Source organism: Ctenocephalides felis, unplaced genomic scaffold (genome assembly GCF_003426905.1).
Source record: "Ctenocephalides felis isolate EL2017-DRISC unplaced genomic scaffold, ASM342690v1 CF-g0.4_SCAFFOLD_01492, whole genome shotgun sequence".
Taxonomy (NCBI): Eukaryota; Metazoa; Arthropoda; class Insecta; order Siphonaptera; family Pulicidae; genus Ctenocephalides; species Ctenocephalides felis.
This window is the reverse complement of record NW_020537646.1, coordinates 37,499,955-37,526,538: the sequence shown is the minus strand read 5'-3', so window position 1 is coordinate 37,526,538 and position 26,584 is coordinate 37,499,955. Positions and strand designations below refer to the sequence as shown.

Here is a 26,584-nt window from a genome sequence, read left to right as displayed (position 1 = left end):
AAATCATATGAATCTTATAAATCTAATTCACTATTCATCTCGAAGTCGAACATTCAAGACCCAAAATAGATATGTTGTGTTAGTGGTCTCTATTGTTGAATAATTACGACGTGTCAAAAAGTTATATCTTTTTTGTTCGAATTTTACACAATATGAAATTACAAATTTAAAATAACAATGTTATCTTAAGTGCTACTTTTTCGAACAAAGTTTAGGTTTTAGAAGTGAAATTGTGTTAAATGCTCGATCGAATAGCTAAGACATAAGTCTTCAACAGTTCTTAACCACCAGCTTGTGCAATTTTTCATCAAAAAGATCAGTGACATTACATAATTATTTTATCCGAGAATTGGCAACTCAGTGATGCGTCTTAAAATTCAGCTTAGAACTTAATAATTAAAATAGGGTAATAATTAAGTAATCAAAACTAAAACAAAAACAGTTACCAAGACTATTAATTATATTTTACCTCTTGACATTGATAGGTAGGAGGCGAACAAACGCCCGTGATGGCAATTTTCTGATCTCTATCAATCCACGTCGCAACTAGTTTGGCCTCCCAGTCCAAACCTCCCAGGTACCAGTCAGATGAAGCATTTGCAATACTAGAATTTGTTATCGAGACAACTACAGAAGGAGGTTTGACTTTCTCCGATGTCAGGAATTTGAGGTTGCTCCGCGATAGATTCACTACGTAAAGTGATACTTCAGGATTAGGAGTGTTCACCTGCAAAGAAAAATATATGTGAAATGAATTTTTTTTATTATGATTAGAGATAATTATTTGTTATTCAGTGTAAAATCTTAAATTTAACCGTCAATTCACTTGTGAAATTTTGTTTTTTTTTACATTAATGAAGATCTTCAATAATAAAATTTAGCTTAAAAATTAACATTCAGTAAAGATAAACTATCAACAATCTATCAAGCGTTAAATTTTCTTTATCGTTTTACAGAAACTAGTGCTGCATGGCATCGAGCCTTAAGACAAATTGTTGGAATTTCAGATTTTTTTTATTTTTGTTTTTTTTTTTGTATTTTGATTTTTTATGAAAAATTTGAACATTTTTTTAGGCAATCGCGCTGCCTAACTGATTTGAAGTCGAAATATCAAAGCGCGTAAGCGCCGCGTAGTCTTCCAACGTATAAATATTGGCATGGAACTCATATAAATGTACACAAAATTTGTATTTATCAATATGATCTTTAAAATATCAAATAATATGATGTACATACGTCTAATGTTCATTTTTGACCGCCAAATGGCATTATTTTTTACTTTTTTTAGTGGATCTCCGGAGACGCTGGACCTGCACAAAAATTTCGTTGTGAAATGTTTTCTGAACTATTCAAATCAGACGCTCCGTTATCTCAAAAACTAAAATATCATTTCTGGCAAACTTTGCCCCGTATCTTCAAAACGACTAAAACTAAACTCCTAAAACTAATCAGTACGTCTACTTATTAGTAGGAATCGACGAAAATTTGTATCCGCACACACAAACATGCACACTCGCGTACACGGGGACACGAGCGCACGCACACAAAAACATATCCATTTTTTCTAAGGTATGTCAAAGTGTTGAGAAACCTCTGAAACGTAAAGATATGTAAAAATTTTCATTTTCGATTTTTTGTAATTACTATAACTTATCCTATGGGAGATTAATAAAATTACAACACCAAATAATGAATTATGTTGAGCAAAACAAATATTAAAATTATAATTTCATTGAAAAAGTTTTCAGCTTTAAGCTAATTAATTTAAAATGGTTTTTGATTTGTACTTGCTCTAAAAAGCACTATTTTATGTGCTTAAAGTTAGAATTTCGAAATTCTAAAGTCACAGTTTCAAAAGTATCTAAAATCATTTGCACCTACTTATATCGATTATTTATACATATCGGAAAAAAATGCCACCTATAGCTAATTTACTCATAGATTTTTTAGAAAGGAAGATAAATCTTTTGATATTGTAATCAACCTGAGCAGTTAATATTCAAATAAATAAATGTAGGCTATAATTGTATTTATTTAAATATATTTTATATATCTTTGATGTTAACTTTGTTTTTGTATTTTAATTGAACTGTCGCAAAAATTATAGAAAAACATTAGTGCTTTTTAGCAATAATGTGATGTTAAGGAACAAAATCATTGTTATATATATATATATATATATATATATATACACACACACACACACACACACACACACACACACACACATATATATATATATATATATATATATATTATAATATCTGCCGGTAAGTGCACTACATTTTTATTTAAATTTTATGTTAAAACACAAGTTTCAAATAAAAATATTTTCATCGCATATTGTTACACTAACATTTTATAACAGCATATCATTTTTCTAGATTTTCTAGGAAGGTAGGCTATTTTGATTAAATTCACAAAGCATAGATGCATACTTATAAATTCTTTTCTGAAACCATCGTCATGTTGAAAAATAGTATATATAAGTTTTTTAATATCCAGTATCATTATGATGCATTTCTCTTCAGAACTATTTCATATTCTATAATTGTACCGAGAATGACAGGAATGGAGTTGAAAACTTATTTCATTAAGCGAAAGTTATGGTGTTTTTACAGAGATGAAATATATTAAATCTCTTGAGCAATACAATTTTATGAACAATAATTCATTTACAGATATTTGACTCAAAGTAGGCTCCTAAAGAAAATAACATTTAATATGTTCAAAGCGGTTGGAACAAGGATAAAACTTTATGAGAAATAAGTAATAATTTTTTATCTATTCGATTATAAATTATTTCAGTGAATTTTACAACGTACACTTCAATGAATTTTATTTTTCTGGGCTCTTATCGGGTTAGATTAATTTTAAAACCATAAAAATTACAATCATAAAATGAACATAATAATGTGCTTGATAATAAAAAGTTGTCGGATAACTATTATTAATACTACTTTGCACAGACCGAACATTCATTAGAAATATGGTAAATTATATGAGATAATTGATCATATCGATTAATTAATTTGAATTAAAACCGATTTGAACCATTTGTTCATCAAATTTTTTCACAAATATCGAAAATAAAAAAATAGTTTGAGTCATATATCGTAATTACTAGTTTTATGTATATCGTTTAATCCTATAAAATGTAATAAACAGAAGCACGATCTAAGTCATAAACGGAATATTTATCAAACACACATATTTATATTTTGTAAAAGAACATATCTTTTTTGTAAATCGACTCTTTATTGTTTTTTAATTCACATATCATTCTGATTTACCTATAAATCAAATATTCCTACCACACAAATGGTAGAAAAAACAATAGTTTTGACAAACGCAACAGTCATTCTTGAAAGATTTTTAAAAAAATGTGTAATATTAGAATTTTATTTGAACCTTCAAGAAGAAGAAGTTTATGTGTTTACAGTAAAGTTCAACTTTTGACACAAACATCTGAACCATTTTCAAGCCATTTTTACTTAACATGACTATTTGTTGAACATCCTTATAATGCAAAATATAAATTTGTGGGTACATTTTTTCAGAAAAATGACACTGTGTATAACCATGATCTAGTATTTTATTACTTATCAACAGAGTGGAAAACCCATCAATTGAATTAATTTTTTGTAAACTTGACTTTTTCTGAGGTTATATATTCAATTCCTATTATTTATTGTTTACGCCTTTACCAGGTAAAGCTCAGTTCTTTAAATAACGCACAGTTAAAATTTTTATTAATATTTCGTAAACTAAACAAAAGTGCTCACGACAAAAAAACAAGAAGTAATACTTTTGTTATAAATTTCCAAACAAGGCTGTTCATCTCCTGATAGCTGAACACACATCTTTTCTCCTCTACTTTTAAATATTGTTAGTAAAAAATTTCTAACTTTACTTGTTTTTACTTTGTACCTAGGGATTTTTAAGACGCGTTCCACCCTATGCATTTATTTAATATTAAATATTGAAAATCTGAAATTGATACAAAGCAATGTAGATGAAGTTTTACCATAAAATACCAAATGAAATTTCAAAAAGTGAGAATAATATTTCATGATATAATTCATTTTCAAAATGTACGAATGTGTATTCCACTTAGTTTGGACATAATTGTCAATTGTTAGATACACCTATCTAAAAGTGTGGGCAGCTGTAGCTAGAATTGGATGACTTGATTTTATATATCCATAATATGATCAAATATTGCGTAAAGCCTTAGGAAATGACTACTTTATAGTCAGATGTACTTCTCACATAACATTTGAGATAATTTGAGGCTGGCCGGTTCGACTTTAGCCCCTAATGCTAGAAGCGCTAATTCGGCAAACGGATTCTCCTTTGACCTATTATGTTTTGCTCTAGTAATCTTCTATTTACATGTACTTATCCGAAAGGCACACCCGGGTTACTATTAGGTCTGCGCAAACTGAAGTCAAAGTTGAAATGTTTGTCAAAGTCGAATGTCTCGTCGTCCTAGAGTAATAAAGTGTAGGTAAATACTAAAAGGCACGCAAAACATTTGAACTTGTAATTATTTCGCCTGAGAAGACACCGGCGATGTTTTTTCTATGGATTATATTTAATGACTCCAAGTGATGGGACGGAAATGCTGACAAATTGGTCTAACAGAATTATCTATAGTTGTTGTGCCCTTGTAAATAGAAGAGTTTTTCACTTTCATTGATAAATTTGCTTCATTTTTCTTCGCAAAAACGTATAATTTGGATAATCTTGTTTGTGTACTTGTATTTACGTCTAAATGATAATGAAAATTAAACTAAAATGAGTTCTTATTTATATTTCAAAATAATTTGATTTAATTTTTGCTTACAGAAAACAGAAGATTTCCAATACTGCGGATTTCTGTCTGTAGCAAGAGTTATTTTCTAAATTAATATAATATGTTTTTTAAATAATAGTAATGTATATATTAATGCTTTCTAATCCTATATCTAATCTTCGATGATTTTAGAATCAAGTAAGCGCCAAAAAAAATCTGTTCATATTTTTAACTTCCCGTATTCTTATTGATAAAGAGATGTGCTGTTTAGTTTTTTGCAAAGGCAGATCCAACCGTTGCGGAGACACGAAAATAGAAATTGAGTGTTTGAGAGCACGGAGTATCCAATGTGAATGATCCGAGAAATATTCATTTTGTAATGATTAGGAGAAGTGGTGTTTAGTTTTTGGCAAAGGCAGGTCGAAGGCAAGAAGCAACAGTGCTAATTGTACAAAAAATGGCAGTTTTTATAAGAACTAAGTATCCGATTTGCTTAAGTTGACAAAACAATTGTTTTGGGAATAAAATATTTTTTATTTAATTTTGTTTTTCAAAATATAGAAATATCGAAAATAATTCAGATTTTAATTTTAATTCTGGCTAAAGTTCTAAAGCTCACTTATATAATTTAAATAAAGCATTTTAACTTTGCAATTCAGTTTATATAATTCTTATAAATATTAGAAAATTTTACAATATTTATAATAATCTATTTGAAAACCTTTAATATTTCTCGAACATTCTGCTACCGCTAGTTCCATAATACAATTTTATCAATTTTAACGAACAAAAGTTCAATTGTTAAGCTGGCAAATAAGTAATAAGTAAGTCTCAGTCGTGTTTTATCTGGTATAACTTTCTTATCAGATTCATAAGTTAAGAAAATAAATTTATCTATTTAAGCTGTGAGAACTATAGTTAAACTTTAGAGATAGTTTACGCAATTAGTAAACTAAAGCTCACTTTTTGAAATTATCTCGAATTACATATGACAACGTAAAATTCAAAGCTATTTAGCATATCTAATAGAACTATGTCATAATTTTAGTATGTACATTCTACTACTAAAATATTTCTGTCACTAGTTTCAATCAATAGTGTTCTTCATCTAGTATAATATGTAAAATTGCATAATATGTAAAATTTGTCGGACAAGATATTATCATGGTTAAATTATTTAAAATCAAATTGTTTGTAGTTAATATTAGGTAATATAAAATTAGATGTAAATCTTCTGATTTTAGAATATGTGAAATGATTTCTATAATTTTTTATCCTTTATTCTATCAAATGGAAAGACATTCAATTGACAGTATCTGAGATTTTAAAAATGCATTAAAGTAAGCATTAAAGTGTAAGATAACTAATTAGAGAAGTGTGCGGCCTTTCAAGTATTTCACATTTCTATTTGTATTCAGAGATTTCAGTTTTAGTTTATCGTAACATGCATAAAAATGATAATAGTTCTGAATAAGTTAATTTCAAATACAAAAAAACTATTGCTGTTGAACTACACATTATGGACACATATATGGAACATATTGAATTATTATTTTTCAAGTAATTCAGTTCAAGAATATTCAAAATAAAGCTTTGTTACAATATTCTCAGTTAACAAAAATAAATGTTTTTTTTGCCATGAATACATTTGTGATTTATGTTATATTGAAATTTTTATAGATTTCAAATTTCTACAAGTCAATTGATTAAAAAATTATAAATTTGTATGACTAAAAATGATTATCTGTTGTAAGCACTCGCGATTAATATCTATGTGCTAACGTCCTTGCAAATAGTTCTAAATGGATAACCGAATTCTAAGCTCAGAACAATCGATTTAGATTTGATATTCCGGATTGTAGTACTATTATTAACAGCCAATATGAGCATTGAGTATTCCTATCGCATATATGCCGGAGACATATCGAGATATGTGACCGCGCTGCACCAATTTACTTAACATTGGATGATATATATTTCCATACTTGTTCAAATGAATTATTAGTAGCAAATGCAATTCAACTGGATTTTGTTATAACAAAAATGACTTATGCCTAAACATAAGTTTATGACAACTCATCTATACAATAACATTTTTATATTTTTTAGCAATTAAAACTTAAAATTGAAGTTGCATTTGCGAAATCTATCTAATACAAATTACTTTATATGCACTCTTTTCAATATTTATATTATTATTAAATATGAATAATTATCTTTTGGAGTGAAGAAAGAAAATTATTTGAAATAGTTATAAAATTTCAAGAAACAATACTATATATCCCTTTCTTTTTTCGACTAATCATCTTCACACTGTTATTTGGTCTCCACCGACCACAGCCTGTTAACTGCTTAATGAGGGTATCATAAAAGTATTTAATTAAAAATAATTATTATTAGTTTTCAATAAGTAGTAATCATTATAGATTATATAAAAAACACAGTGATGTTATAAGAAATTTTAAATATAGTTTTATAATTCATAATAAATTCAGATTTTTTGCATTTTGAAAAGTAACATCAATTTAAAACAATATATTATTATTATTACTATATCCATGGCGGCAATATTCTTAGTGAGATGAGTACTGATTTGGACAATTAAAAATTTGAGGTTTCAAAACTATTAGAGTGGAATTTGTATAATAAATATACAATGTAATACATTGTAAAACGATTTCAAAAATTACTAAACTATAGAACAAAATTGTATCTCATCGGCCTTGTTCGTTAATGTGAAAATATAATATAATATAAACTTAATTAAATATGGCAATAAAAAATATATAATTCAATCAAAATTGTCATTAAAATGTAATCATATATTGTACTTCGTTCCTTGCCGTGGTAAATATATTTATATAATATGTATGTAAATTATACGAACAAATGCTAAATAAAAGGTATAATTATATAAAAAATTGTTTTTAGATTTTCTCTATTTTATAGATTCAAACTATATAAATCAATATATATAAAACATGTATGAATTTTATTATTCATGAAAATTTTTCATGATATTTTATGGAAATTTTTCCTTGTAATTTAAACTTTTTACTTAAAATGTACAAGATCGCTCCACCGTAATGAAACTATGGTTTTCTTTTAACAGATAAAAATTTGAATATACTTGTGGTTGTGTGAAATTCAAGGTATTATAGCGTTTTTATAAATTAATATTATTCATGAAATATTTCAAGTAATCATGACTACTTATTATTAAACTTATTAGGTGACTATTACCTATAAATTTTAAGTTTGTCATACGAATAAACGCGTACATATAAATGCAAAATCATTAAAAGCCTTTGAAGTTTTTATACATTGTAAAACAATAATTCAAGAATACCACTAGATATTTATTTAAGATAAATAAATAAGACTATATATTTATTTAAGATAAATAAATAAGAATATATTTTACATGGAATTCATTCATGTATTTTTGGTCATAATAATAAAGTTGTGTGCAAGTAGATTTTGAGTTACGTACAAAATGAATCCGAAACTAATGATTTAAGAATTATTATGATGACTTATACTCAATATATGCGCATTTCCGCACAAACTTTTTTTATTATAGTACTATAATAAAGCACAAAATGATGTAAAGCGCATTTGATTAGGGATACAATAACAGAACTAGCGAACATTAATTTATTGAACTTTTTAGTAATTATTTACAATAATGTGGAACTCAAAAGTATTTTGATAAGTAAAGATAATGGTTCAAAAATAAATAAGAGTTTTTTTTAGATTGGGAAAAATATCATCAGCATACGCATTTAATAATGGTAAGTAATAATTACACTTTCTAAACTTGGATAATATGTGAAACTTGGAATTGGTTAATATAATTGAATTAATTATGTATAATTGCATCCGTTCTGAGAACACGAAATTCAATTCGTTCTGAGATCGCGTGCTAATAAGCCTCTACACGCTAATTAAAGTATTAGGATCGGGTTCCCGCTCTTATGTATGCAAGTAGCCATATTACGATGCAAAGCATATAGGTTGAGGTACAACAGCTTGTATTGCAAATACCATATTCAGCGTGTTTACCGAATTCATTAGGCAAATGACTGCATGCAAAGTATATACATTGTTTGAATAATAATCGAGATATTAACGGCACGTGCTTCTATTTGTATAAGTGCTAATTTGCTTTAAAGGGGAATATGATATATGACGCTTGACGCAGAACTTGATATCAACGCCAGTCTGACTGGAAATCAGCAGCGCTACTACGGTAACGAGACACTTTCAGGAGACATATCAGATTTTTGTTTTAATTTAGACAAACATTTTTTCGTCACTTCTTCCGCTTACAATTTTATTCATAGCTTTTATAAAAAAAATATTAATACTATTTGATTTAAGAGAAACCTAATTTGTAGGCAAAAGTGCACCATGATCAATAAGCAAATTAGTTGGTATTGGTATTTTGCTTTGATGCAAGTTACATGAACTTTTCGATATGTGCAAGCAATCGACTTAATCAATAAAAAATAAGTTTTTAAAGTATTCTGAGTCGATTTATTACACACAATTGAAAACGAACGAACGCGTTAACTCGGAGTATTTTCTAAATGCAAATTTTCAAAAATCAACAATTTTTTTCAATGGAACCAGTTTCCGTATGACTTTAATGGTTTAGTATGTCCATTAAGACCAAGTGCTCTATTGTTATACCGAGTAAATAGTCTAACTTTAATTTCGACTCGGATGCAAAATTCATATAAATCTCGTGACTACTTGTCGTGAGGCCGTAATATTTCGGTAAGTTCTGTAAGACCATGATATATATCGCCAACAAAGTTTCATAAAAATCGGCTCAATTTTTTTTTTCTACAGATAATTACAAGAAAACGGCTCGGTAGATTAAACTAAAACTAATCAGTATCATTCCCAGCTAATATCTTTCGAACAGTTTTTGACTTTTTAAAATCGATTCGGTAATATGAGCTTAAATGTGGACGAAAAGTTTAACACTTTTTTCAAACTACAAAGAAACTGCTCGGCAGATCTTCGCATAAATCTGACAAGATACATCGAATGGCTTTTAAATTTTTTAAATAGGTTCAGCCGTCTTTGAGAAAACGATGATTTACGGCAAAAAAATCTGTTCACATATACACATACACTTTTTTCCAAATTTGGTTTCAATCAATTCAGAATGGCTTGAAACGTCGAGAAAACATAAAATTAGCGAATCGAATTTTTTGATGAAAACATATACTTCTCCTTCGGAAAGTTAAAAGGACTAAATTCAGAGTATGAATAAATAAATAAATAAATAATAATATATACTATATATATATATATATATATATATATATATATAAAGTAATATTCACTTACTTTTGGATAACGCAGTGTTTTCACTTCTGGATATAGCAGTTTCTCGCCAAAGTAAGAGTATCTGTAAGATATTACATGAACATTAGCATATGAATTATTTACAATTTGGTATGACATATATATATAGGGTCGTCGCTGATATAAATATTTTCAAATTGCTTTGCTCCCAGGGGCTTCCAAAATGATAAAAAAAATTTCCGAAAGTTTTGCCTCTTTATCAACTTCAAGCACTCCAATCAAAGCTTCTTATGGAAATAACATGGGTAAAATTCAATTTTTTTTTGGTTTTCATAACATAGCAAAAAATGAATCAAAATTCTAATAATAACATATATAATTATAATTATATATGTAACAAATTATAATATTAGCATTCACTCATTTTGATCATGAAAAAATACTTACAACAAAAATTTAATATAACTTATAAAATAAGTATTAACTCAGGAAGAAGAACCAAGAAATTTTGGTTGGAGTGCGGACTATCTCAAAGTTAATATTAAAAGCTAAAACTTTCAGCGATTTTATTATCAATTAAAAGCATCAATATGAGAGCCCCTGGTAGCAAAAAAAATCGAAAATATCCGTATTAAAGCCTACCCTAGTTGTAGGGTGTGTGTGTACCAATGTACCTATACATTATGAATCTCATTCATTCGTTTTATTTGTGCGCAAAGTTATTAATTAAATATAATTGCATGTATCCAAAACGAAACGAACCCATGTCATAACTATATTTTAACAAGCGGAATGCATTAATGAATAACTGCACAGCAAAATGATAGACTGAAATGCCAATATTTTTGTAAATAGAGTCGGAATAAATTAAACGCATACAGCAAATACAGAAAAAAATGTGTATAAATGGTATGTTCAAAATATACAAATTATAAATGAACATATCGAAGCGTCAGTATAGCATATCCTATATTTATTAATATTCATTTTTTATTTTAATTCATATTTATTGATATATTACTTCAAGATTATGGAACAAAAATGGTTTGCAAAGTTAAAATTATTGAAACAATTAAAATGCATGCAATGAATATTATTTTTAATTATGGCGGGTATTTAATAATTGTTTTATATTGCATATAAGAGTTGGAATAAAGGGTATGGGCGTGTTTCCTTACAGAATTGACCCACCCTGCTATTTAAATAATTTTGATGCCATTTGACAAGTGTTTTCAAAAAAATCCGATATAAATTAAATATCGTTTTAGTTCAACAATTAATAAGAGTAGTTACAGGCAGAGATATTCCATTCAATATATTTTAATATATATTATTTAATTTTGTCGATATCTTTTACAGTTGCGACAAAAAATGACTTTGAAAAAAAAGGGCCACTTTCACACATTTTCCATGATATATAGGCCAAATGATGAGCTACGGATTTGAAATGTGGTATATAGGATTTTTTCGAAAATACTTATAAAATGGCATCAAAATTATTTAAATACCAGGGTGGGGCCAATTCTGTATGAAAACACGCCCATACCCTTTATGTTGACATAATTTGTAAAAGTCATTTTGGAAGTACAAGTGGTAATGCGATACCCGATAATATAGTGAACATTGCAATATTTAGAAATTGATATTGATAGAAACTTGTAGAACAAAGCATTGTAGAAAGTGTCTATTCTTTGCAAAGACACTAGATATATTAATAAAATATTGCTATTGCTGTCAAATATAACTTCTATTCATTCGAAACTTAGTTCTCCAGACTGATTATTCCAGACAATAGTGTCGAATTTTCTTGATTGAATTCGATGAATAAGTGTCATACTAGAAAAATCTTTCTATAAATTATTCACTTTTGTGCGCTCGGATTCAAAATAGTATGAGTTTCTTTAAAAGAAATCAGCTAGAAATTGCACTGATTATTTTTAAAATGAATACTTGAAAATAAGCGATGAAATACGAACTCATTTAGACAAGTAAAAAAGCCACCTCGAAGATCTTCCAAATTTATTAGCCAGAGAACACCGCCAGAATTCTACCAGGTCTAGCTTAAAAAAAGTGCATTTTATAATATTCACTTTGAATCTCAAATAACTGCCAATGACCAGATGGTTTTATATTTTTGAAGCATATTTTTACTTTCAAAACTTTACTCATTGTTCTTTTAGAATAGATGTGAAAACTAGTGATGCATGGCCCTAAGGCAAATTGCTGGAGCTTTCCGTACGGAAAATCAAAATTTTTACAAAACCTTTAAAATGTTTTGAAAAATTTGAAACAAATGAGGTTTTTGAAAATTTTTAAATTTTTGAAAAAAAACTGTTTATTTGAATATTTCTTATATTACTTACTTTTGTTACACCTTGAACTTTTTTGAAAATTTTGATTTTTTTTTAAAGCAATCGTGCTACTGACTGTTTTCGAAAAGAAATATCAAAGCGCGTAAGCGCCGCATTGCAGTCTAACGGATAAACATTGGTACGAGGCCCATATAATTGTAAGCAAACATCATACTTATTATTAAGATCGCTATAAAATATTCCATAATTTGATGTGCATATGTTTAACGATCATTTTTGACCGCATTTTTTTCGAAATCTGAAAACGCTAGACCTGTCTTTGGAAAAAATAAACGATACTTCATTTTGTCAATACAAATAAAATGTTTTTTGAATTATTCAAATTGGACGTTCCGTTTTCTCAAGAACTGATTTACCATTCTTAGCTATTTTTGCCCCGTATATTCTAATCGGCTAGACCTGCCTTGGCCAAAAACTAATCAGCACGCCTCCTTATCTAGGTATTGCTTAATAGGAATCGAATGTTTTTTGAATCATTAAAATCACATACGAATACATTAATTTGAAAAGTTTAAAAAAATTTAAAGTAATATTACTCAGTATTATATTTGCACCAAATACCAATCAACAATATATCCGAACCTCAAATCCTCCATGCAAACCAGATATGTCCACGCCGGTACGGGATTGATTACGCAAATGCTTGCAGGTTTCATGTGAGGTTACCAGAGCTCATCAAAGTTTACCAGAGCTTTCGGGATAAATTATTATAAAGCCGGATTATTATAATACTGAGCGGCTTTGTGTATGTACAGGTTCTTGTCATTGCAAATTCTATAGTGCAGTGACAAGTAAAACGTGATTACTGCAACGGAAATGCGCACTATGCGAATGCTCATGCTTTTATTTTTATTCGTTACTGTGCTATTACAGTGGAATTTGCACAAAAAAATCTGACTCGAACAAACAAAATTGTATGCCCGATAATTGATAATTTTATAATAAATAATATAATGAAATGAAAACAAGCGGAGTTAAAACCTTAATTCATTTTCCTAAGCATTATATATACTGAATTGTAAAGTTATAATTATTCATTTTGAGTATAATTAAAGAAAAATAATTAAAAACCTTTTGTTTTTTTTGAAATTTTTAAATTAATTAATATTTGCCAGAACAACTAGTAGTTCCTTCATACTCACAATAAAAGCAAAATGTTTTTTGTATCATTGGAATCGGATACTGCTTCTCAAAAACTGAAATTTTAGCATCATCTAAATCGGTTGACCCGTTCTTTTAAAAACGGTCATTTTAGCACTTTTTGCTCCATATCTCCGAAGCAGCAAGACCTGTCTTCATCAAAAATTAATCAGCACGTTTCCTCATCAATAAGAATCGAATGTTTTTTAAACCATTCAAATCGGTTAATCCGTATGCCCGAAATCGTTGACAAAAAATTGTCTCTACACATTCATACGCTCACACATACACATACATCCACTTTTTCTAAGGTATGCCAAAACCTCTAAAACGTAAGGATATGCAAAAATGTTCATTTTCGATTTTTGGATGATTTCTATAACTTACCCTTCGATTTAGGAATAAAAGATTTTTCGTTAACGACGCTTAAAAAATATGGCCAATTTTCAACTTCCCGAAGGAGAAGTTTGTTTTCGCCAGAAAAACCGATTTGCTAATTTTATGTTTTCTCGGCGTTTCAAGTTGTTCTGCATCGAATAAGACCAAATTTGGAAAAAGTATGTTTACGTGTATGTGTGTATATATCTGTGAATTTGAATGTGAGCAGATTATTGATCTTTCGTCAATCGATTTCAAAAATTTAAAAGTCATTCGATGTAACTCGATAATAACTAACGTTGATTAGTTTTACGCGACGATTGGCTATAAATTCGGCTTTAAACGGCTTTAACTTAAAAAAAATTATCAAAGTTTCATAAAATGTAATGAGTCAAAATTCTGTTTTCGTCAACAACTTAAAAACGGCTTAACACATTTCAAGCTATTTGATGAAACTTGATGGGGAGACAACTGGATTATGTTGCGAGAGGAACGGCAAACACCTTTCTTTTAAATAAGCAGGAATGCATAAAAAATTACCTAGTTTTAAAAATTGCATTGATTAATTTTTAGCAAAAGCAAGAAATTTAGAAAAGAAAATAATTAATAGCTTGAATGCTCAGAGAAAAAATATGTGACTAAATATAAAATTATTGAGATATGAAATATGATATTTTAGTATTGACTATTACGTGAGCAAATATATTTCATTCAGTAATACTTTTCATTACTATTTTTAGAAGGTTATCAGAGTTCAGAAAGTTACCAGAATTCCGAAAGTAGACACAACAACCACGTTAAAGATAGACATGAGAAATCTGATATTATGCCACAGAAATAATATAAAAACATTCTCAGAGTAAACAAGAAAAATATAGGTAAAATATTGGTTGGAAAATGTGTAGTTTCAATAAGTTTAAAATATTATTTTTTAATGTTCAATTATTTCGAATGTTACAAAAATAATATGTAATAAAGAATGACGATGGAATGATTATATTATATTCAGATTACAGGATGATTAAAATTGATGAAAAATATAACATTTTTACATAATGTTACTATAAAAAACTGCAGTTTGCGTTAGCTTACAATTAATTTTGTTCCTGATTCAATCATGAAAATTGGGAGAATGTGTTACTATGTATATATGTGCCTATTGTTTTATAGCTATTGTTTTTTAATCTATATTTATAATTTTCACAACTATTCTGGAAGTGTAGGCGGTTGTCACGATCGCCCTTTTCTTATAGATAAGATAGTATTCAGCATTTTCACTTAAATGTACAAATTACCATTCAATTTACTTTTTGTCAGATAACTGGTAAATTAATAAAATTATTAATATACAAAAAACTGACTCAACCAAACCCCGTGTACACTTCGCTTTCAATATTATTGTTTTCAAAATCAAAATTCAATATTTTTCATTTGTATCAGAAATACCACCAGACGGAGTTGTGAAACATTTCACGTGTCAGTCAAAATTTACATAGATCGACGCCAGATTAAGTTCTCTCATGGGATCCAGACTAATAAAAAATCCTTTAGAAACAGATTATTTATAAAACCACCAGTCGTGAGATATTTGAACATCAACGAACCCTCGTCTCTCTAAATCCACATTTAATGCAGACAAATCGCAATGGTTCAATTTTATCTAGGGAGTTTTTACCTAAGTTTTATTTTTGATGCTGTGCATTGAGAGAGGGTGCTTTAGAGACCTTTTTTAACATTAAATTCGTATCACATGTACCTGTACTCTCCGACTTTTGTGTCATTGTACGTGAGATAGGCTAAACTGCTGCCGTCTGGTGAAAATACCATAGACCTGCCCCAGTCTCGTAGGCCTCGAGTGCTGTACAACCAGTCCGGGACGCCGTTGTATATCAGGCCGACTCGTCCTGGAGGAAAAGACATACAATTAATTATTGTGTGTATAAATTAAATTTTGAGTTAAAATTCAAATAAAATGAAAATTGAAATCAAGTACAGGTATTTCGTATAACAAAATAGATTGATTTATGAACTACGTTTTAAAAATGAATACCCACTCTAAAAACTATATCTGAAATGATATGTTATATTATATAATTCATAAATTACGTATTATATTTTGAGAATATAGATAGCCCTGATACGGCATTGTTACATCAATAGAAGGTTATCAATATTACAATAATTGTAATAATAAAATTCATCACATCGAGATAAATAGTTTGTGGGAAATTCATCACCGCAGCTCATAGAACCCACAAGTTCTGATCGCTTTTCATATAAAAAAAAATAAAACTAGTTGGTTTGGTGTTTAGTCTTGAGGCAAGTTACATGAACTTCCCGATATGTTTAAATAATTGACTTAATCAATAAAAAATAAATTAATTTATGAGTGATTAAAAGTATTCCGAGTGATTTTATTACACATAATTGAAAACGAACGAACACTTTGACTCGAAGTATTTTCTAAAAGCAAATTTTCAAAAATCAATAATTTTTATTATTGAACCAGTTTCCAGGACTTTAATGGTTTATTATGTTCAAGACCAAGTACTCTATCATTATACCAAATAAATAGTCTAATTTTAATTTTAGCAAATGTCAAAAGAACTACTCATTTTCTCAAACTGTGATGAATTTTTAAAATTAAACTACTTGCCGTAAAGCCGTAATAATTTAGTAAGTTCTATAAGATCATGGTATATATCGCTAAAAAAAGTTCCATAAAAATTGGCTTAATTTTTTTTCAAGAGTTAATTACAAGAAAACGGCTGCGTAGATTTTCACCTAAAACTAATCAGTATTATTCCCAACTAATATCTTTCAACCAGATTTTGGTTTTTTAAAATCGATTCGGTAGAATGAGCTTAAATGTTGACGAAAAGTTTAACACTTTTTTCCAAATTTCAAAGAAACGGCTCGGCCGATCGTCACACAAAAGTGACAAGCGATAGTTCCTCATTGAGACACGTCAAATGGTTTTTGAATTTCTGAAATCGGTGCAGGCGTTTTTGAGCAAACGTCGATGAAAGTTCTAATTTTGACAAATGCCAAAAAGACCATACTAATTTTTGCAAACTTTGACGAATTTTTAAAGCTAAACCAGTTGTCGTAGGGCCGTAATATTTTAGTATGATCTAGAAGACTGTGGTATCTACCATCGAAAAAATAATAATAAAAATCATCGAAAAAAATATTTTTAACACTTTATTACAAGAAAACGGCCCGGCCGATCTCTACCAAAAACTAATCAGCACGATTCCCAATCAATATCTTTCGAACAGTTTTTGAATTTTCAAAATCGATTAGGAATTGCGGGCTAAAACGTAGACGAAAAATTTTTCACTTTTCTGCTATTTACAAAGAAACGGCTTGGCTGATCGTCGCGCAAAATTGATAAACGCTAGTCCTCATCGAGATACATCGAATGGCTTTTAAGTTTTTAAAATCGGTCTAGCCATTTTTTAGAAAACGTCGATTTACGGCAAAAAATCTGTTCACACACACACACATACTTTTTCCAAATTTGGTCTCATTCGATTCAGAATGGCTTGAAACGTCGAGAAAACATAAAATTAGCGAATCGGATTTTTTGATGAAAACATAAACTTCTCCTTCGGGAAGTTAAAAATTGAGTATTACTATTTTTTATATAATGTATGTATTTATTTTTAGAAATAAAAAATATTCGTTTTAATTGAATACCATAATTCTATTTTAGTATTGTTCTAAACTGTTCTGTAATACGAACTTGGAAGACCAATTTAAAATTGAGAAGAATTATTAAGCAAATCTTATCAAAATTTATCATTGATTGATAGTATAATGCTTGTTGTAAACAATTCATGATAAGTATTAATTTAGAACGGCAGTAATGCCGTTATGGCTTTTATTACAAACCCATTTTTAGGGTTGGTCAACACTAAATATTTGTTTTATTATCATTTTTCATGCATTCCAAAATTTTACATAAGATCAAAAATATTAAGTATATTCCCGTACAAGTGTTGCGCGAGATGGCCAACACTGTTTTATGTTTTTAATTTCTAACCAATATTTTTTATAACGCGTAATTAAAAATATATATAGCCCCATTTTATTTCATCACGGGTTTATCACTCCATACGCTAGTAGTGTATGGCATCGTGCCTTAAAGAAAATTGCTAAAACCCCCCGTACCGCAATGTAATATTCAAAGAATAATAAATGTTTTCAAATAGATTATTATAAATCCGGTGGCTTCCATTATTCTTATTTTATAGACAAAATATAAGAGCTTATGAATTAAACCACGACGTTTATATGTATTACAAAAAAGTAAATAAACAAAACATAATGAGATTTTGAATGAAGGATATTATCTAATATTTATAAAAATTATATAAACTGAATTCCAAAGTTAAAATTATTTAAAATATATTTAGGCTTTAGAATATGAATCTTTGTTTTTATATTTATTTAAATCGGTTGTTCCGTATACACCCGAAATCTTTTATGAAAAATTGTTTCTAGACATACATACGTATATACGAAAACAATTTTTCTAATGTGTGCCAAAATGTTCAGAAACCTCTAAAATATGCAAAAATTTTCAATTTTGATTTTTGGACGATTGCAATAACTTACACTTAGGGAATTTAATTATATATATATATATATATATATATATATATATTTATTCTAATCGTAATTAATCTAAATCGTAAGTTAAGAGGTTAAATAAAGCTGATCATAATATATATCATAATCCTAATACACCATATATTAGGATTATGATATATAATATGATTAGCTTTATTTAACCTCTTAACTTACGATTTACATTAATTACGATTAGAATGTTAGGCCAAGTTGTAGAAGCTGACGCAGCGTTCATGACTACTTTCTCAGTGTACAGTAACAAAAATAAAAATACTTTTGTATTCTATAGTTTTGTATAAATAAATATTTTGTAACACTTGCGTTACCTTACCGGACGATGCCCGTAATGCGTAATATTTGTTTCAGGCTCGATTATCGTACGTGGGCTATGTCCGTAATATTTACGTTTGCCATAGCCATCGCACGCGGGCTATGCACGCCATTGTAAGTTAAGGGGTTAACCCAGTGGTTTCCAACCTTTTCTGCACCGATCCCCCCTGTTCTAATATAAAATTTGTCGCATCTCCCTTGTTTTTTCCAACAATTTTATTTCATAGATAATCAATTGATGTTATCAGACCAAATTAATTATGCGAAAATTTGCATAAAACTATATTTTTTGCTTATTTTTTTGTATTAATTCAGAATGTCCAACCTATGGTTTATTTTCCAATGGTATTTTGGAATGTGCCGTACGCGCCCTCTTAATTGGGCGCGCCCCACAGGTTGGAAACACAAGCACATAAATACAATGCTCTATTTTTTGTTTCATTGAATGGCAGTCCTAAAGATGGCAGAATACTTCATAAAAAAAACATAAACTTCTTCTTCGGTAGGTTAATAAAAAGACTTTGAAATTCGACTTTAGTACAAGTAATTTGAAATAGTGCAATTTGAGTAAATTATATTTTCGATCTGTTCAAGCTGTTGTAAATAATTATTTTAATTGGATTCAATAGAAAAAATATAATTAATATTATACACTCTCATTATCTTTTATTATCTTTAACAAATGACTAATTAAAAATCGTAACAGACGATGTTTAATATTTTAAACATTTGTGGCATTGATTTGTTTTAAGTTTGATGACGTAAGTACATATTGTTAATATCACAGAAATGCTTAAAGTCAACTAAATTTCAAATTTCGAGTAATTTTAGAATTACGTAAATTAAATTTCATAAATGTGGCGGACGTAGCTCAGAGGTAGCATGTCCGACTCACATGCCGGAGATCGATGGTTCGACTCCTGGCGCTTCCAAATAATTGTTAATTTGTAGAATACAAGAAAAAATAGAAGTAAATAGGAAAAAGAAGAAGTTTAGAAGATGAGAAGAACATATTGAGAAACAAGAAGAAGAATGAAAATTGGATAGAAGATTAGGATTTAAGAAGAGATAGTATATATATGATGAATGTATAAGAAATATATATGTAAGAATTGTATAGAATATGATGAAGAATAAAATGAATAATGTATGTGGCTAAAAATGCTGTAAAGCGGAGGCCAATAAAAAAAAAAAATTTTTTAAAAAAAAAATTTCATAAATCGAAGATTATTATATTTCAGTTAATATAAATTAGTAGTTGTGGCATCAAAAGAATGTGTTACCTTTACTCGGTTCATTTTTGCACTCGCCCAAACACACTGAACAACTCAATTGTTTTTACATGTACTCACTTAAACACTACATGTTAAACTAATATTTATTATAAAGAAATCGTTTGCCGGCACTTAACACTTTTTACACACACACTAAATCTACATAATGACGCCACGCGACAAAAGCGCGCGAAAAATTTGTTGTGCGTTGTTTCCGAAGGCAAAGGTGTTACTGTGGCGATGACGCTACAACTACTGATTGCAATAAAAAAAAATTGCCAACAGGTGTCATGACAATCTTTACGAAAATTTTTTGGAAGAAAGTAATGCGAAGTTGGCCGAGCGGTCTAAATAGTTGGAGTCAAAGCGTAGCCCTAAAGGCGTCCGCGATGGAATCCCAGAGAAGACTAAATTGGGAACTTGATTTTTTTTTCTTCACTCTAAGTATTTGTACAGAAATTGTAAATATTTTTAATTTCAAAATTTTTAAAATAAAAATTTCATACCATCTGTATTTTACGGGAGTTCAATTCATAATTCTTCAAGTTCAAGTCATAATTGTTCGTGACATATATTTAAATATACTTACTGAACTATATTTACATATATTTTTACAATCTTAATACAATTATGGTAACAAAAACCAACCTCATAAAAAACTACATCAATATAATAAACTAGAATTTATAATTATATTTTCAATTCTTACTTTAGTTCCTGTGTATCAAATTAATGCTTTCCAAGGTAACATATATTTTCCGTTACATAAGTGATTATCGTTTCCATTTCAGATTTTCAATTAATTATTGAACGAGATTCTATTTTAAAACTTAGATGAAAAAACTTACGAGTAATGATTTTAAAACTGATTGGAAGTTTTAATCGATTTTCAAGTGTGAGGCCGTTAGTCATCATAAAATCGAGAGCACACAATGATAATGAATTCTCTTTTAATAAAGGGTTTAATGAGAATTCAATGATTGAATATTGAGCATTTAACAATGAGTGCATTATATAATTTTGCTCAAACATAACTGAAGACTATTTTAACATCATTTTTATTTCTAGATATTACAACAAGAAAAAGCTAACACTTTTTGAATATGTTTTTCTATCAATTGCTACCTCATAAAAATTAACTGATCTTAGCAACTCTGATCTGCATTATACTTTAATTCCTAGAAATTATTTGTATTTTCATATTGATGTTCATTACTCAATAATAAAATAGAAACATTATTATATGAAAATGCAGTTTAAATTTAAAATCTTCAGTTTTTCACTGTTTTGATCTAGGAATATTTTCCATCTGTTATTAATTGACTATCAAAAGTATCATCTTAGTGGTTCTACTTATATTGACAAGATAATAAACTGTTTAAATTTTCATGGAGGCAGGTCTAGCGGTTTCGGAGATCCAGTGAAAAAAGTAAAAAAAAAGCCATTTGGTGGTCAAAAATAATCATTATACATATGCACATCAAATTATCAGATATTTTATAGAGATTTTAAATATAAATATAAATTTTGTTCACATTCTTATGGGTTCCGTATCAATGTTTATCAGTTAGACGGCGACGCGGCGCTTACGCGCTTTGTTATTTTATCTCTATGGAGTTAAAGCAGTACGATTGCTTTGAAAAAAAGTTCAAAATTTCCAAAATATTTTAAAATAAAGAAAACATTTTTTTTTCTAAAAAAGTAAATTTTTGTCAAAAATTTATAGTTTCTCAAAAATCTAATTTTTTCAAAGCAAATTTTTTTCAAAGATGTTCAAAGATGATTTATCATATTAAATCGTTTTTTTAAAAAAAAAAATTTGGTACTGGAATTTGCTTTAAGGCACGATGGCATGCGCCCCACTAGTTTTAACTCTGATGATCAATATTTGTAACAAAATACCAGATCAAGGATATACACAGTGCTATCTTTGCAAAAAATGTGCCCATGATATTATTTTGTAGAATCTCTTCAAAATTAAAAATAAGATATTGGAAATGGCGCTCCCTGGTCATCCTATTTCTTTTTTTTTTTAATTTAGTTAAAACTATTTAAATACAATTATTGAATACACATTATTAATATCGTACATGCAAAAATTGAATGCAAATCTTAGCCTTTCATCGGTTTCTATAAAAAAATTTAGTGATAGTAGAGGGATGAACTTATATGTTGCAAAAATCAGCATTCAGTCGAATAACATGTTACTTTAATCTTTTGAATAAATAAAACACACAATTTCTAGTATTAAAATACACCTATGCAAATTTTATTCAAATAGAAATACGAATTGTATTCAACATAAAGTTTTGACTGGAAGCGATTTACAATTTAGAATAATGTTGATTTGAATATAAATCAAGCGTGGATATGATATTTGATTTTTGATGCAATTTGTGTTCCGCGGTTAATGCTAATTTTAAACATTTCGGGCTTAAAAAACATGAATATTCATAAAATGATATTTATTCACTCGGCTTCATTATAAGCAGCCGGCGGCGCCTGTTGTTTCAGTATTTGTTCGCTATTTATAGAAATTCGCTTCATTGGAGATACTCTTCATTAGTTAATTACGAGTCGAACACTTAGGGGAAGGCGGGGGATAGATGATAATTGGACAGCAAATTAGGCGGCCCGATATGTATTTAGGTAATAATCGGCAATTGATTTAATTGAAGGTAAATATATTTTTCTTATTATATCTGATAACAAGGTCTGAGGATTTCCGGAACAATAGAATACTAATACACTAGCATGGATTTATACCACTAGCACTAAACTTTTATATTAAGCACAAGTATTAGTAGATCAATATCAGATTTAAAATAATTTTGTACTTTTATATTGGAGCGCTAGCCAGCAACTAAACATATCAAATACTAAGCCAAACGATAAATTAGCGCTTACTTCTTAGAAGATATTTTTAACATAAAAATAGTGTTTCATTAAAATACAGTTTTATCTTTAATAACGTAGTCCGGACACAAAGGTACAATAGGACTTTGAGCAAATATATCGTGAGAACCAAACCAATTATATGACAACAATTGACACATATCAAACAACAATTTTTTCACTTCTGCGGTTTTTCGAGAATTTGCAAACTGATCATTTTTACCCCATAGGTGGTGTAAATTTGGATAGCAAGGGTGCAAAGAGGTCCAAAGTCTTATTTTAATTTTTGAGGATTTTACATTTAATTATAATAACTGCGATATTCAACCAATGCAAGATCTAAATTTCATGGATGCATTTTTACAGGAATAACACTGTAAATAACCTTGATCTAATATTCTGTCAGAAAAATTCTTCAGCAGCGTTAAAATAGCTATTTATTTAATTAATCTCTTGTAAAATAGCTTGTTTTAACCTAAAACTAACAACGAAGCAAAATACTTTTGTTATGGATTTTCTGTCGTAAAAATCAAGATGATTGATGGTTTTTTCATCTACTTTTAATATTGCAAATATTGTTAAAAAAAATTCTAACTGATTTTTGAGATATAGGTAGCGGATCCTTAAACCCCGCTCTACCCTATATCTTAGAATATAAAACTGGCCGTAAAGGTTAAAACAAATACAATAGGCCGTCTACAAATTTACTTTCCTTTTATGCAAGTAAGTAATAAATGAGAAAACATGCCCCGATATGGGTAAATAATCGACATAATCGCAAATTGAGATTTAATAACATTTTAAAATGTAACGATAGTATTTTGATATTTTGACACGTTCTTCACTCTGAACTTAAATAATTACATTCTTTGCAAGACCTTAAAATTTGGGTACCTTCTGCTACTGTGCATTTACAAGTCTCCATTAATTGTGAAGAAACAGTCCGATCGATCTCTACCAAATATTAACGATTTCTTAACGCTATCTTTGAAACAGCTTTCCAATTTTTAAAATTGGTTCAAGATTCTGCCCAAATGAAAATTTTTGAACCTTTCTGCCGAAAATTAAAAAAACTGTTTGCTGATCATTGAACTAAGTTAAACAAGGACCGGTGTAAGCGAGATTCAATGAATGACTTGAATTTTTGAAATAGCGGTTTAGCAGCTTTTGAGAAAACTTCGACGAAAGAACAAAAATCGTCATACATACTTTTTCCCATTTTTATCTCAAATGATTCAAAACGACTTGAAACATTAAAACAATAGGAATTTTTGGAGAAAACATATTTATCCTCTGAAAAGTTAATAATACCTGGATTTGCTTGTTGAACATTAAGTTGCGTGTACTAACCCCAATTTATAACTCAATGGAGAATAAGATAGTTATAGGTGATGAGGAATAATTTCATTAAAACTTTTCCGTCTAGAAGACGGCTTGCGTGCTCGTTATTATGATATTAAGCCAAAAGAATTCGTTTTATTAGTTTTTGCAATATGCACGCGAAGAAGCTCTTAGACATCTTATTAATAGTACTTAGAATAAAAACAAATTAGATTTGATGTTGGAATAAAAACTACTGTTATGAAAATTAGTCTATAGAGAATAAAACTAAAAACTAGAAAACAAAATTAGTCTTGTCCAGAAGATGGAGCTAGAATTATCCAATAATGTTAATTCTATATTTTCAAACTTAAATATTAACGTTTCAATATTAAGTCTTTCTCCACCAAGTCCTCAAATGAAAATAAACACTCATTTTAGCAACTTTCTACAAAATCTTAGATTACATTAAATCAAGTTACTTAGTTCTTGAGTTTACATAAATTGATTTACATTATATTTATATTGTTTTGACATATATTTTTATTGACATTAGTTCAACACAATCTTTCGCAAGTGATCAAATCAAGGAGATCTTTAGGTCTTAAATATTTTTCAAAACGCTTCTTTGTAACAAATGACACTTTAAAATTAGACATTAATTTAACTAATATACTGCATTTAATTAGATCAAAGTAATATTGATAAAAGGAGGAAATTAAGTAAAAAGGGTTATTGATAAGGTAAAAAATATTTACATTTAAATTGCCGAATTAATTTTGTCAAAATACCGAAAAATCAATACTAGGTGACATATGTTTACTGAAAATGATTTCAAATTCAAATGTTCTTATTATTATACCTGTGGCCAAAACGCCCAAAAACAATTCATAACCACCGGAAGGCCAACAAGTCCCCTTGATTCCAGAACTTCTCCGTGTTGTGAATTAATTCGGATTACTCTATTTGAACACCGTTTCATACAAGAGAAAACACATCTTGGCCAGGAAATAGTTCATCAAGCGCCTTTGGGCAAACCGGCGAAATTATTAGGTAACCTCAGCATATAGAGGAGAACATAATTAACTATTTATTGGCAATTGAATACTTTACACTATTAGCAATTTCCTAAATTTATTTTAATATTAATAACGTTTTAGAAAACAAATGTAAAAACAATCTTAAAACCTAACATAACAATATTAATATTTTAAAAAATGCATGATTTGATACCATACTATTTTTATAGAGCAAATTTTAGAGCTAGTAAATGTTTAATATTCAATCTTATGGCTAATATCAATTTTCTGCTACATTATTTGCTCTAGTAAATAATATATCATATGTTCGAATCAAAATTTAAGATAAATCGCAAGTTTTAGAGTATAGTAGGGCTTAATGGTCCGCCACAGGTATCTAAACAACAAGTAAAATTAAGAATTTTTCAAAAACAATATTTGAAAGTCGAGAGAAAAACATGTATAACCAGCCATCATCTTGGTTCTTATGATTTCGTTATCGAGAGACAAAGGGCTATGTCCGTTTAATTTTGAAAATCCATATAAAAAGTATTTTCTATAGTTCCTAGTTTTTTCGGTCAGTTGTTTAGTTTACGAGATTTCAATATAATTTTCAAGTTAATTTTAAATTAGTTCCAAAAGAATTTTATATAACTTGTATAAAAGCTTTCACGTGGATGAGGTAAAAAAAAATAAACTGTACCTTTACCATGGCAATAGTAAATAAAAAGTAAATCAGGTTAAAAAAAGCAATTTTCGGAAAGATAAATTGAATAAATATTTATTTCAACTCTGATCAAGATTATATACAGTAAAAAAGCACCCATGAAATTTATATTTTCATTGGTTCAATCTCATTAAAATTATAAATAAGACCTGCTTGACCTGAACTGTTTGCCCTCTGACCATCTTATAGGGTAAAAAGGACCGTTTCGCAAATTAAAAAAAAAACAGAAAACCAAAAAAACAAACACATTTACACTATGATGAATTAGCTGAGAGTTTGATTGATATGTGCTATTTGTTGTGATATAATTGATTTAGTTTTCACAATACTATTGCTCAAAATCAAATTGGTCCTTTGTTTCCCGCTGTACC

General features: G+C 28.6%; 1 protein-coding gene across 1 annotated transcript in view; it reads right to left on the bottom strand.

Moving 5' to 3' along the window:
- The window catches only part of LOC113371212, a 516,707-nt gene that overhangs the window by 11,089 nt on the left and 479,034 nt on the right, over positions 1-26,584 (bottom strand). The window contains exons 6-8 of the mRNA XM_026611852.1: positions 15,767-15,914; positions 10,163-10,223; positions 470-727 (exon numbers count right to left, since the gene is read on the bottom strand). Of these exons, the coding sequence (XP_026467637.1) occupies positions 470-727; positions 10,163-10,223; positions 15,767-15,914 (467 nt within the window). The remainder of the gene's footprint in view (positions 1-469; positions 728-10,162; positions 10,224-15,766; positions 15,915-26,584) is intronic.